This window comes from Oncorhynchus mykiss, chromosome 3 (genome assembly GCF_013265735.2).
Source record: "Oncorhynchus mykiss isolate Arlee chromosome 3, USDA_OmykA_1.1, whole genome shotgun sequence".
Classification (NCBI taxonomy): domain Eukaryota; kingdom Metazoa; phylum Chordata; class Actinopteri; order Salmoniformes; family Salmonidae; genus Oncorhynchus; species Oncorhynchus mykiss.
In genome coordinates this window covers 11,862,773-11,876,115 of record NC_048567.1, presented here as the reverse complement: position 1 = coordinate 11,876,115, position 13,343 = coordinate 11,862,773, and the positions used below count along the sequence as shown (strand labels likewise).

The 13,343-nt window shown below is 45.0% G+C and overlaps 1 protein-coding gene across 3 annotated transcripts in view; it reads left to right on the top strand.

Annotated features, from left to right (window-relative positions):
- The window catches only part of LOC110509511 (tyrosine-protein phosphatase non-receptor type 6), a 32,114-nt gene extending 18,987 nt beyond the window's left edge, over nt 1-13,127 (top strand). For all 3 annotated transcript variants that reach the window (XM_021590425.2, XM_036969153.1, XM_021590419.2), the window contains 9 exons: nt 6,309-6,405; nt 6,567-6,646; nt 6,858-7,004; nt 7,131-7,262; nt 7,650-7,804; nt 8,509-8,576; nt 8,746-8,888; nt 9,286-9,350; nt 12,778-13,127. In XM_021590425.2, the coding sequence (XP_021446100.1) occupies nt 6,309-6,405; nt 6,567-6,646; nt 6,858-7,004; nt 7,131-7,262; nt 7,650-7,804; nt 8,509-8,576; nt 8,746-8,888; nt 9,286-9,350; nt 12,778-12,880 (990 nt within the window). In that variant the 3' untranslated portion in view covers nt 12,881-13,127. The remainder of the gene's footprint in view (nt 1-6,308; nt 6,406-6,566; nt 6,647-6,857; nt 7,005-7,130; nt 7,263-7,649; nt 7,805-8,508; nt 8,577-8,745; nt 8,889-9,285; nt 9,351-12,777) is intronic.
- The last annotated feature ends 216 nt before the right edge of the window (nt 13,128-13,343 follow it).

Sequence of the window (13,343 nt, the reverse complement as noted above, 5' to 3'; positions counted from 1 at the left end):
ATAACACATAATAAACATGCCATATTTATAGAGCATTCATGAATGTATTCACAGTAATACAGTATGTCAGTACTCCACAAATACTGGGAATGGGGATTTGCATGTCTTTAAACATTAACTCATTCTCCTGAAGGTATTCCTGAAAAGATTTTGAGTTGTCACAGCTGGGTTGAGTGAATCTATGTTTGGGATTTTTACAGTCAATCCCTTCCCTCAAGACTGTGAGGTTAGGCCAGGGATTAGGTTACTCTGGTCCTGGAGTACACATGCAGGCTTTTGTTCTAGCCCAGTGAAATAGTAAACACTGGATGTATGTGTAATCCCAATCCTTTAGACCAATTAGAGTTCACCTGAGCTGACACAGGCTAAAAGACAGGATGAGAGGGGCTGATGATGCTGATTAGGAACCTCACTGAAACTCCCCTCATATCCAGGGGACTGGATTAGCACTAGCAGCAGCTTCCACCAGGGGTCAGGGGTCAGGACAGGTTATAAGGCAATACAGGTTGTACACACAAGTTGTACACACAATACCCCATAATGACATAGCAAAACACATTTTTTGTGTGCAAATGTATATAAAAAAAAAACTTATATCACATTTACATAAGTATTCAGACCCTTTACTCAGTACTTTGTTGAAGTAACTTTGGCAGCAATTACAGCCTCGAGTCTTCTTGTATGACGCTACAAGCTTGGTACACCTGTAATTGGGGAGTTTATCCTATTCTTCTCTGCAGATCCTCTCAAGCATAGCTATTTTCATGTCTCACTAGAGATGTTCGATTGGGTTCAAGTCCAGGCTCTGGCTGGGCCACTCAAGGCCATTCAGAGACTTGTCCTGAAGCCACTCATGCGTTGTCTTGGCTGTGTGCTTAGGGTCATTGTGCTGTTGGAAGGTGAACCATCGCCCCAGTCTGAGGTCCTGAGCACTCTGGAGCAGGTTTTCATCAAGAATTTCTCTGTACTTTGCTCCGTTGATTTTTCCCTCAATCCTGACTAATCTCCCAGTCCCTGCCGCTGAAAAACATCCCCACAGCATGATGCTGCCACCACTATGCTTCACCGTAGGGATGGTGCAAGGTTTCCTCCAGATGTGACGCTTGGCATTCAGGCCTAAAGTTCAATCTTGGTTTCATCAGACCAGAAAATCTTGTTTCTCATGGTCTGAGAGTCTTTAGGTGCCTTTTGGCAAACTCCAAGCGGGCTATCATTTGCCTTTTACTGAGGACTGTCTGGCCACTCTACCATGAAGGCCTGATTGGTGGAGTGCTGCAGAGATGGTTGTCCTTCTGGAAGGTTCTCCCATCTCCACAGAGGAACTCTGGATCTCTGTCAGAGTGACCATCGGGTTCTTGGTCACCTCCCTGACCAAGGCCCTTCACCCCCAATTGCTCAGTTTTGCCGGGCAGCCAGCTCTAGGAAGAATCTTGGTGATTCAAACTTCTTCTATTTAAGAATGATAGAGGGCACTCTGTTCTTGGGGACCTTCAATGCTGCAGAAATGTTTTGGTACCCTTCCCCTGATCTGTGCCTGGGACACAAATCCTGTCTTGGAGCTCTATGGACAATTCCTTCAACCTCATGGCTTGGTTTTTGCTCTGACATGCACTGTCAACTGTGGGACCTTATATAGACAGGTGTGTGCCTTTCCAAATCATGTCCAATCAATTGAATTTACCGCAGTTGGACTCCAAGTTGTAGAAACATCTCAAGAATGATAATTGGAAACAGGATGCACCTGAGCTCAATTTTTGAGTCTCATAGCAAAGATTCTGGATACATATGTAAATATGGTATTTCTGTTTATTATTTGTGATAAATTTGCTTTGTCTTTATGGGGTATTGTGTGTAGATTGATGAGTATTTTCTATCTATTTAATCAATTTCAGAATAAGGCTGTAACGTAACAAAATGTGGAAAAAGTCAAGGGGTCTGAATACTTTCCGAATGTACTGTATTTATTCCGGGAAAGGGGAGTGGTTTTGGGCGTTAAATCACTGTAAATCTCGGTATACGGGTTCCAGCCATTCAACCATACTATAGATACAGTGATTACCGTCAAAGATACTGTGGGCTAACTTGGATGTGAGTGAGATAGTGACCTATCTGGTGAGGGTATAAACTTAAAACTTAAAACGTTAACTAAAAAGTATAATTTCTGGCTAAGAAAATCAAGATTTCTTGGTACTAGTACCTCTTGGTATAGTAGTTATCCCTAGGGCATCAAGAATTAAACCTCTCATAATCAGATAGTCAGGATCACACCCAAGCTCCTATCATGTAGTCAGGATCACACCCAAGCTCCATATCCTGTAGTCAGGATCACACCCAAGCTCCTATCCAGTAGTCAGGATCACACCCAAGCTCCTATCCTGTAGTCAGGATCACACCCAAGCTCCATATCCTGTAGTCAGGATCACACCCAAGCTCCTATCCAGTAGTCAGGATCACACCCAAGCTCCTATCCTGTAGTCAGGATCACACCCAAGCTCCTATCCTGTAGTCAGGATCACACCCAAGCTCCATATCCTGTAGTCAGGATCACACCCAAGCTCCTATCCAGTAGTCAGGATCACACCCAAGCTCCTATCCTGCAGTCAGGATCACACCCAAGCTCCTATCCTGTAGTCAGGATCACACCCAAGCTCCTATCCTGCAGTCAGGATCACACCCAAGCTCCTATCCTGTAGTCAGGATCACACCCAAGCTCCTATCCTGCAGTCAGGATCACACCCAAGCTCCTATCCTGTAGTCAGGATCACACCCAAGCTCCTATCCTGTAGTCAGGATCACACCCAAGCTTCTATCCTGTAGTCAGAATCACATCCAAGCTCCCATCATGTAGTCAATATCACACCCAAGCTCCCATAATGTAGTCAGGATCACACCCAAGCTCCCATCATGTAGTCAGGATTACTCTCAAACTCCCATCATGTAGTCAGGATTACTCTCAAACTCCCACCATGTAGTCAGGATTACTCTCAAACTCCCATCATGTAGTCAGGATCACACCCAAGCTCCCATCATGTAGTCATCACTCTCACTTTGATTACCTGAAGTGGCTCAAGGTAAAAACATCTGAAGTCACCCAAATCAAGATAGGGTTTATCAACTAAACTGTATAGCCTTGTCCCCACGTACTCTTCCTTTCGCTGCCTTTCCTTCCAGTTCTCTGCTGCTAATGGCTGGGACAAATTACAAAAATCGCTAAAGTTGGAGACTTATATCTCCCTCACTGACTTTAAGCATCAGCTATCTGAGCAGCTTACCAATTGCTGCAGCTGTACATAGCCCATCTGTAAATAGCCCACCCAACTACCTACCTCATCCCCATATTGTTTTTATTTACTTTTTTGCTCTTTTGCACGCCAGTATTTCTACTTGCACATCATCATCTGCTCGTCTATCACTTCAGTGTTAATTTGCTAAATTGTAATTACTTCGCCACTATGGCCTATTTATTGCCTTACCTCCTTTGCACACACGGTATATAGATTTTTCTATTGTGTGATTGACTGTACTTTTGTTTGTCCTATCTGTAACTCTGTGTTGTTTTTTGTTGCACTGCTTTGTGTTATCTTGGCCAGGTTGCAGTTGTAAATGAGAACGTGTTCTCAACTGTCCTACCTGGTTAAATAAAGGTTAAATAAAAAATAAATAAAAACACCCTCTAGTACTCCACCAGAGGGAGCTCTACCGACTTTATTCCCTGTAGATTCAAGAGCTCAATGGGGAAAAACTCTTTCCTCTAGTCAAATGGTTCCCATACTGTGGGGTCGAAATGGGGGGTGCGGGGGTCCCCCCGGAAAAAAAACATTATTATATATACATATTTTTTTAATTAACTCAGTCCTGTTTCAAACTTCCTCTTGAAAGTTGTAATAGTAGAATGCACAAGGTGCAATTTCGAAATTGGGTAGTGCGTCATCAGTTCCTCTTGTCGTGTCAGTCATTGCAGACCTTAGAGAGCTATTTATAACTTGTCAGAAATGTCCAAAGAGTGGTTTGAACAGTTTGTGTCATGAACAGTGCTTGTGCCCATAGAAATAGACATGGTGTGCACGTGGGACCCGAGATGTTCCCCAATGCTGGAAGGGGGGCCCAGAGTGAAAAAGTTTGGGAACCCCTGCTTTAGTCTGTGGCAGTACTGTGGAACAAATTAAACATTTGTTAATATGGGGGCGGCAGGGTAGCCTAGTGGTTAGAGTGTTGGACTAGTAATCTGAAGGTTGCAAGATCAAATCCCCGAAATGACAAGGTAAAAATCTGTCATTCTGCCCCTGGACAAGGCAGTTAACCCACTGTTCCTAGGCAGTCATTGAAAATAAGAATTTGTTCTTAACTGACTTGCCTAGTTAAATAAAGGTTTAAAAAAAACATGGCTGTTTGAGGGTATTTTTATTTTCAAGAAGTGACCCGTTTAAAGGCCCCTCTATACTGTTGGTTAAGTAATTGAATGCTTGTTGATGTTTTTAAAATTGTATTGAGCTTACAATGACTGTCTTTCAAATCAAATCAAATCAAATCAAATTTTATTTGTCACATACACATGGTTAGCAGATGTTAATGCGAGTGTAGCGAAATGCTTGTGCTTCTAGTTCCAACAATGCAGTAATAACAAGTAATCTAACTAACAATTCCAAAACTACTGTCTTGTACACAGTGTAAGGGGATAAAGAATATGTACAAAAGGATATATGAATGAGTGATGGTACAGAGCAGCATAGGCAAGATACAGTAGATGGTATTGAGTACAGTATGTACAAATGAGATGAGTATGTAAACAAAGTGGCATAGTATAAAGTGGCTAGTGATACATGTATTACATAAGGATACCGTCGATGATATAGAGTACAGTATATACGTATGCATATGAGATGAATAATGTAGGGTAAGTAACATTTATATAAGGTAGCATTGTTTAAAGTGGCTAGTGATATATTTACATAATTTCCCATCAATTCCCATTATTAAAGTGGCTGGAGTTGAGTCAGTGTCAGTGTGTTGGCAGCAGCCACTCAGTGTTAGTGGTGGCTGTTTAACAGTCTGATGGCCTTGAGATAGAAGCTGTTTTTCAGTCTCTCGGTCCCAGCTTTGATGCACCTGTACTGACCTCGCCTTCTGGATGATAGCGGGGTGAACAGGCAGTGGCTCGGGTGGTTGATGTCCTTGATGATCTTTATGGCCTTCCTGTGACATCGGGTGGTGTAGGTGTCCTGGAGGGCAGGTAGTTTGCCCCCGGTGATGCGTTGTGCGGACCTCACTACCCTCTGGAGAGCCTTACGGTTGAGGGCGGTGCAGTTGCCATACCAGGCGGTGATACAGCCCGCCAGGATGCTCTCGATTGTGCATCTGTAGAAGTTTGTGAGTGCTTTTGGTGACAAGCCGAATTTCTTCAGCCTCCTGAGGTTGAAGAGGCGCTGCTGCGCCTTCTTCACGATGCTGTCTGTGTGAGTGGACCAATTCAGTTTGTCTGTGATGTGTATGCCGAGGAACTTAAAACTTGCTACCCTCTCCACTACTGTTCCATCTATGTGGATAGGGGGGTGTTCCCTCTGCTGTTTCCTGAAGTCCACAATCATCTCCTTAGTTTTGTTGACGTTGAGTGTGAGGTTATTTTCCTGACACCACACTCCGAGGGCCCTCACCTCCTCCCTGTAGGCCGTCTCGTCGTTGTTGGTAATCAAGCCTACCACTGTTGTGTCGTCCGCAAACTTAATGATTGAGTTGGAGGCGTGCGTGGCCACGCAGTCGTGGGTGAACAGGGAGTACAGGAGAGGGCTCAGAACGCACCCTTGTGGGGCCCCAGTGTTGAGGATCAGCGGGGAGGAGATGTTGTTGCCTACCCTCACCACCTGGGGGCGGCCCGTCAGGAAGTCCAGTACCCAGTTGCACAGGGCGGGGTCGAGACCCAGGGTCTCGAGCTTGATGACGAGCTTGGAGGGTACTATGGTGTTGAATGCCGAGCTGTAGTCGATGAACAGCATTCTCACATAGGTATTCCTCTTGTCCAGATGGGTTAGGGCAGTGTGCAGTGTGGTTGAGATTGCATCGTCTGTGGACCTATTTGGGCGGTAAGCAAATTGGAGTGGGTCTAGGGTGTCAGGTAGGGTGGAGGTGATATGGTCCTTGACTAGTCTCTCAAAGCACTTCATGATGACGGATGTGAGTGCTACGGGGCGGTAGTCGTTTAGCTCAGTTACCTTAGCTTTCTTGGGAACAGGAACAATGGTGGCCCTCTTGAAGCATGTGGGAACAGCAGACTGGTATAGACTGGTATTTCTCTCTCTCTCCTTCTCCCTCAGACCCTTCAAAAGCAGGAGACAAAGGTGAAGAAGAGCAGAGAAGAAGGGATGAGACCAGAAAACAAAAGCAAAAACCGATATAAGAACATCCTTCCCTGTAAGAGCATCTACTTCTAAAGTGCAGTGATGTAGCCTCTTATCTTTAATCTTTTATCTTCTTCACATTTTCTCTTCCATTTATATTCTCTCTGTCTGATACATCCCCTCATCTCTCTCTCTCATCCTTCCATCTCTACACTCATCCTATTCTCCTCCCAGTTGATGAGACCAGGGTCATTCTGTCATCTGGAGACCCCGATATCATTGGCTCAGATTACATCAATGGCAACTATGTGACAGTAAGCACATGTTATGTCACCTTGTATTCTCAACATCAAATGATAAACCTCTGTTATGAATCCATAACAAGTCTAAACATGAATATGTTTGAATTAATATGATAATATTAATCAATAGGATAATATGATCAAAGACTATGATTGCAATGGGCTTTGTCTCCATGTTGACAATATGTGACATATTTTACTAACTTTCTCCATCTCTTTGTAGAATAAGTTACAAGAGTCCGGTGACCCGAAGGTGTACATTGCCTGTCAGGGCTGCCTTGCAACAACTGTCAATGATTTCTGGCAGATGGTGTGGCAAGAGAGGACAAGGGTCATCGTCATGACAACCAGGGAGGTCGAGAAGGGACGGGTTAGTAACTTTTACTGAGAATTTGAAATCATTTTATTTTAGATTGTATGACTTTTAATATTATAACATAGTATAAACTACCCATCTCATTTTCCTCAAACCATTTCTCCATGTTTGTTTATGCAGAATAAATGCGTGCCATACTGGCCAGAAATGCAGGGTTCCAAAGAGGTGGGGCCGTATGTGGTCACTTGTGTCTCTGAGAGAGATGCCACTGACTACAAGATCAGGGTTATGGAGATCTCCCCTCTGGATCAGGTACCACCTGCTGGCTCCACCCATCATCACCTTTCTTACCACTGTCACCATTGTTACCACTGTCATCACTGTTACCTCTGTCATCACTGTTACCTCTGCCCTCACAGTCATCACTACCATCATTGTCATTACTGTTAACACTTTTACCTCTGTCATCTCTAATGCTGTCATCACTGTTATCGCTATCATCACTATCACCACTGTTATCTTCACTGTTACCATTGTCACCACTGCATCACTGTCATCACTGTTACCTCTGTTGTCACTGTTACCATTATCATCACTGTCACCTCGGTCATTACTTGCAGTCACAGAATAGCTGAGTTTACAGTATTACTCATGTTTCTCCTCTTTGTCTCGTTCCTCTCCCCTCCTCGTCTGTCCCAGTCGGATTCGGTCCGTACTATCTGGCACTACCAGTACCTGAGCTGGCCCGACCATGGAGTTCCCGAGGAGCCAGGAGGGGTGCTCAGCTTCCTCACTCAGGTCAACACAAAACAGGCCGAGTTCGCCAACGCCGGGCCAATGATCATCCACTGCAGGTATATTCAAGCTATCTTCCAGCTGTAAACTTGGTATATTCCAGCTGTGTTCAGGAAGATAAGTGTCAGTTCTATCCATTCTCCATTGTCTAGAATACATTATAAGAATTTCAGATTATGTTGTTTTTCCAGGATTAAGATTAGTTGTTAAGATTAGTTGTTAAGATTAGTTGCGGTACACAGCATTTTAAGTCAACTCACAGTTTATCCTATAGGAATTTTCCCCTTGTGATATCAAGACTAGAGAGGGTTCTTGTACTCTTGTACGTTGTTGGTCCCGTAACTATTTGTTATGTAAGCAGCCATAAGTACAGCGTAATAGCGTATAGAGTGTTTACAAGGCTGTTGCAGTACAGTTTAATGACAAAAGCTTCTTTACACTGAAAGACATCCATAAGGACAAAGTTCTTATCCAATCCACTGGTCTTTATAATATAACCAAACTGTCACAGTCACGTGTGTGTAAAGTGGTCATCCCCTGGCTGAGACCTCTGTTAGTGTGACAACATGACAAATCCCTCTCCGTTTGTCCATGATCACTTTACACCTCCGATCACAGAATTACTTAGATTATCAATACTGTTCTAGAAATTCTGTTTCAATACAGTTAATTCATTTCAGTGAATTGCATTGAGCCCAGTCATATTGTACTGTACTGACAGTTGTCCCTACAACCCCTCTGTTTGTGTTGTGTTTCTGTGCAGTGCTGGAATAGGCCGAACTGGCACCATTGTGGTGATCGACATGATCATCCAGACCATCGACACGAAAGGTGAGTCTCTTTCAGTACCAAAGTTCCTGCATTTCTTCAGATCTTCATGATATTATACTGCATCTTATTATGGCTCTTTTATCCCATGATCCTTGTAATGCCTGTCATCACTGTAGACTGACAACGTTTTTGTTGTGGATTGTGATTCTAACTTCCTGGTTGTCCATAGGTCTGGACTGTGACATAGACATCCAGAAGAGCATCCAGATGGTGAGAGACCAGCGGTCAGGCATGGTGCAGACTGAAGCCCAGTACAAGTTCATCTACCTGGCCGTCTCTGAGTACATAGAGGCCTCCAAGACCTACAACAAGGTGAGGGAGAGGGGGGGAGGTTGCAATAGAAGGGAGAGAGGAATATGGGTAATATGGAATCAAATATATATTGTTCTCCTCTCCCAAGTGCACTGGCTACAGTATATGTCTATTGACAAACTGTGTTGAAAAATAACAAGACAGCAGAGAGAGACTCAGATATCAGCTGACACAGAGGGATCTGTGTCAAGATATACTTTTCACTGTTTTTGTGCATGTTCTTCTGTTCTCCAGACAGATATCTTATCAGACACTGCTTTGTAAAATATGAACATTGACAAAATTGTTTACGGAAATTGCTAATGTTCTGGGAAATTGTTAATAAGACTATGCACATTGACTCACCTTATACCACCCATTATCTCTAACACTCGCTGTCCTCTTCTCCCCTTTCTAGGGAGCTGAGACAGAGTATGGAAATTTGCAGTTCAAACACCAGCCTGCCAGCCGCAAGGTCTCCAAGTGAGTTTGTACAGTGTGTGTCTGTGCACATGCCATTGGAGTCCTGTGCATATTCCCATCTCTCCTCAAAACCACATTGGGTTAAAGTTCTCTGGCGCAGGCTACACAGAGAGAGAGACACACACACATTCAGAGAGAGAGAGAGAGAGACGGAAAAGAGAGAGAGAGAGAGCGAGAGAGACGGAAGAGAGAGAGATGGAAGAGAGAGAGAGAGAGACGGAAGACAGAGAGAGAGACGGAAGAGAGAGAGCGAGAGGTTAGGTAGAGAGAGACAGAAGAGAGAGATGAGCGGATGTAGACATTCTCTGGGACCATTGTTTATCATCGTCGTCCCCCATGTCTCTCCTTCCTTCTGTTGTCCAATTTAGCTGATTGGGCACGTTTGTGTAACCTTTGGAGGCGATACATTTGACTAGGTAGCCCTACTGTACTCTCTCGCTCCGGAAAGAATGGACCAATTAGAAAAAACTAAACTGGACAACAAAGGAGAGGAGGAATCACTTGACCTGTTTGGAATGTCCGGACTGACCAAACTCTGTAAACTTCCACTCGATCAACCAGACCATTCAGGGTTCAAATTACACTCTGATTCCCAGGGATGCCCTGAAAACTGTTAAGACAATGTTAGCAGTGTTAACTGCTATGAGAATGTAGGGACACGGGTTCTTCTTGACCAGGAAACACTTTGGACCCTGGTTATACAGCTGGCTATAGGGATCACCCTGGTAATACAGCACAGTTCACCCTGGTTATACAGCTGGCTATAGGGATCACCCTAGTTATACAGCTGGCTATAGGGGTCACCCTGGTAATACAGCTGGCTATAGGGATCACCCTGGTAATACAGCTGACTATAGGGATCCCCCTGGTAATACAGCTGGCTATAGGGATCACCCTGGTAATACAGCTGGCTATAGGGATCACCCTGGTTATACAGCTGGTTATAGGGATCACCCTGGTAATACAGCACAGTTCAGCCTGGTTATACAGCTGGCTATAGGGATCACCCTGGTTATACAGCTGGCTATAGGGATCACCCTGGTTATACAGCACAGTGTTTGGTAAGGTCAGGGTGCTGTCAAGGTATTGTCAGGGTAGTGTTCGGTAGGGTCAGGGTGCTGTCAAGGTAGTGTTTGGTAGGGTCAGGGTACTGTCAGGGTCGTGTTTGGTAAGGTCAGGGTGCTGTCAGGCTACTGTCAGGGTAGTGTTTGGTACGGTCAGGGTACTGTCCGGGTACTGTTTGGTAGGGACAGGGTACTGTCAGGTTACTGTTTGGTAGGGTCAGGGTACTGTTTGGTACGGCCAGGGTACTGTCAGGGTAGTGTTTGGTACGGTCAGGGTACTGTCCGGGTACTGTTTGGTAGGGACAGGGTACTGTCAGGTTACTGTTTGGTAGGGTCAGGGTACTGTTTGGTAAGGTCAGGGTACTGCCAGGAAAGTGATTGGTACGGTCAGGGTACTGTCAGGGTAGTGTTAGGTAGGGTCAGGGTAGTGTTCGGTAAGGTCAGGGTACTGTCAGGTTACTGATTGGTAGGGTCAGGGTACTATCAGGGTAGTGTGTGGTACGGTCAGGGTACTATCAGGGTAGTATTTGGTAGGGCCAGGGTACTGTCAGGGTAGTGTTTGGTAGGGTCAGGGTAGTGTTTGGTAGGGTCAGGGTAGTGTTTGGTGGGGTCAGGGTACTGTCAGGGTAGTGTTTGGTAAGGTCAGGGTACTGTCAGGTTACTGTTTGGTAGGGTCCGGGTACTGTCAGGGCACTGTTTGGTAGGGTCAGGGTACTGTCAGGGTAGTGTTTGGTTGGGTCAGGGTACTGTTTGGTAGGGTCAGGGTACTGTCAGAATACTGTTTGGTAGGTTAAGGGTACTGTCAGGGTAGTGTTTGGTAGGGTCAGGGTACTGTCAGGGTAGTGTTTGGTTGGGTCAGGGTACTGTTTGGTAGGGTCAGGGTACTGCCAGGAAAGTGTTTGGTACAGTCAGGGTACTGTCAGATTAGTGTTGGGCATGGTCAGGATACTGTCAGGGTCGTGTTTGGTAAGGTCAGGGTGCTGTCAGTTTAGTGTTTGGTAGGGTCAGGGCACTGTCAGGGTAGTGTTTGGTAAGCTCAGGTACTGTCAGGTTACTGTTTGGTAGGGTCAGGGTGGTGTTTGGTAGGGTTGGGATAGGGTCAGGGTAGTGTTTGGTAGGGTTAGGATAGGGTCAGGGTAGTGTTTGGTAGGGTTAGGATAGGGTCAGGGTAGTGTTTGGTAGGGTCAGGGTAGTATTTGGTAGGGTTAGGATAGGGTCAGGGTAGTGTTTGGTAGGGTCAGGGTAGTATTTGGTAGGGTTAGGATAGGGTCAGGGTAGTGTTTGGTAGGGTCAGGGTACTGTCAGGGTAGTGTTTGGTAGGGTCAGGGTACTGTCAGGGCACTGTTTGGTAGGGTAATGGTAGTGTCAGGGTAGTGTTTGGTAGGGCCAGGGTAGTGTTTGGTAGGGTCAGGATAGTGTTTGGTAAGGTCAGGGTACTGTCAGGTTGCTGTTTGGTAGGGACAGGGTACTGTCAGGGTAGTGTTTGTACGGTCAGGGTACTATCGGGGTAGTGTTTGGTAGGGTAAGGGTACTGTCAGAGTAGTGTTTGGTAGGGCCAGGGTACTGCCAGGGTAGTGTTTGGTAGGGTCAGGGTAGTGTTTGGTAGGGTCAGGGTACTGCCAGGAAAGTGTTTGGTACAGTCAGGGTACTGTCAGGGTAGTGTTTGGTAGGGTCAGGGTAGTGTTTGGTAGGGTCAGGGTAGTGTTTGGTAGGGTCAGGGTAGTGTTTGGTAAGGTCAGGGTAGTGTTTGGTAGGGTCAGGGTAGTGTTTGATAGGGTCAGGGCACTGTTTGGTAGGGTCAGGGTACTGTCAGATTAGTGTTGGGCATGGTCAGGATACTGTCAGGGTCGTGTTTGGTAAGGTCAGGGTGCTGTCAGTGTAGTGTTTGGTAGGGTCAGAGCACTGTCAGGGTAGTGTTTGGTAAGGTCAGGGTACTGTCAGGTTACTGTTTGGTAGGGTTAGGATAGGGTCAGGGTAGTGTTTGGTAGGGTCAGGGTAGTATTTGGTAGGGTTAGGATAGGGTCAGGGTAGTGTTTGGTAGGGTCAGGGTTGTATTTGGTAGGGTTAGGATAGGGTCAGGGTAGTGTTTGGTAGGGTTAGGATATGGTCAGGGTAGTTTTTGGTAGGGTTAGGATATGGTCAGGGTAGTGTTTGGTAGGGTCAGGGTAGTATTTGGTAGGGTTAGGATAGGGTCAGGGTAGTGTTTGGTAGGGTTAGGGTAGTGTTTGGTAGGCTACTACTAACTGAAGATCTAAAGAGTGCTCCTTTTCTTACACACAAAGAAGCCTACATTTTTATCTCAGCTATTTGAAGCTGCAGGTTTCTAACATTATGTCCTCTCTCTTGTACTGTCTCTCTTTTAGAAACAAGGAACAGGAATTGTATGAAAACCTAGCCAAAGGAAAGAAAGATGTGAAGAAGCAGAAGTCAGAGGAGAAGAAGAGTGGCTCCGTGAGAAAAAGATAGAGGATGAGAGAGCTGTGTCCTGATGATTTAATATTGAATTTGATATCAACTTTTTATTTTAAAATATGTATTTGAGTGTTTTTTGATATCAAGCGATAAAGTTGATGTCTGTGATATAATGAAGATTATAAAGCAAAGTACTGATAGATTTGGGCCCTGGGCCGTGAACCATGGAACCATTCTGCACCCATGCAAATGGTAATGTATTGACATTTTTGCTGACAATAAAGGCTCAGAGTAATATGCATTCATTTCTTTCTTTATCACAATTGTATTGTATCCATGGGTGCAAAGCCTATAGAATATTCTACAATGAATATAATAAAATGCCATGACCACGGGATCTAGCACAGCGGGGACACACTGCCTTTCCAATGAAAGTTTTAGATAAGACATATCTCTATAATGAGCTATTATGTTAATAGACTAACATTGGCAACATCACTGGGCTCCCCCAGAGTCG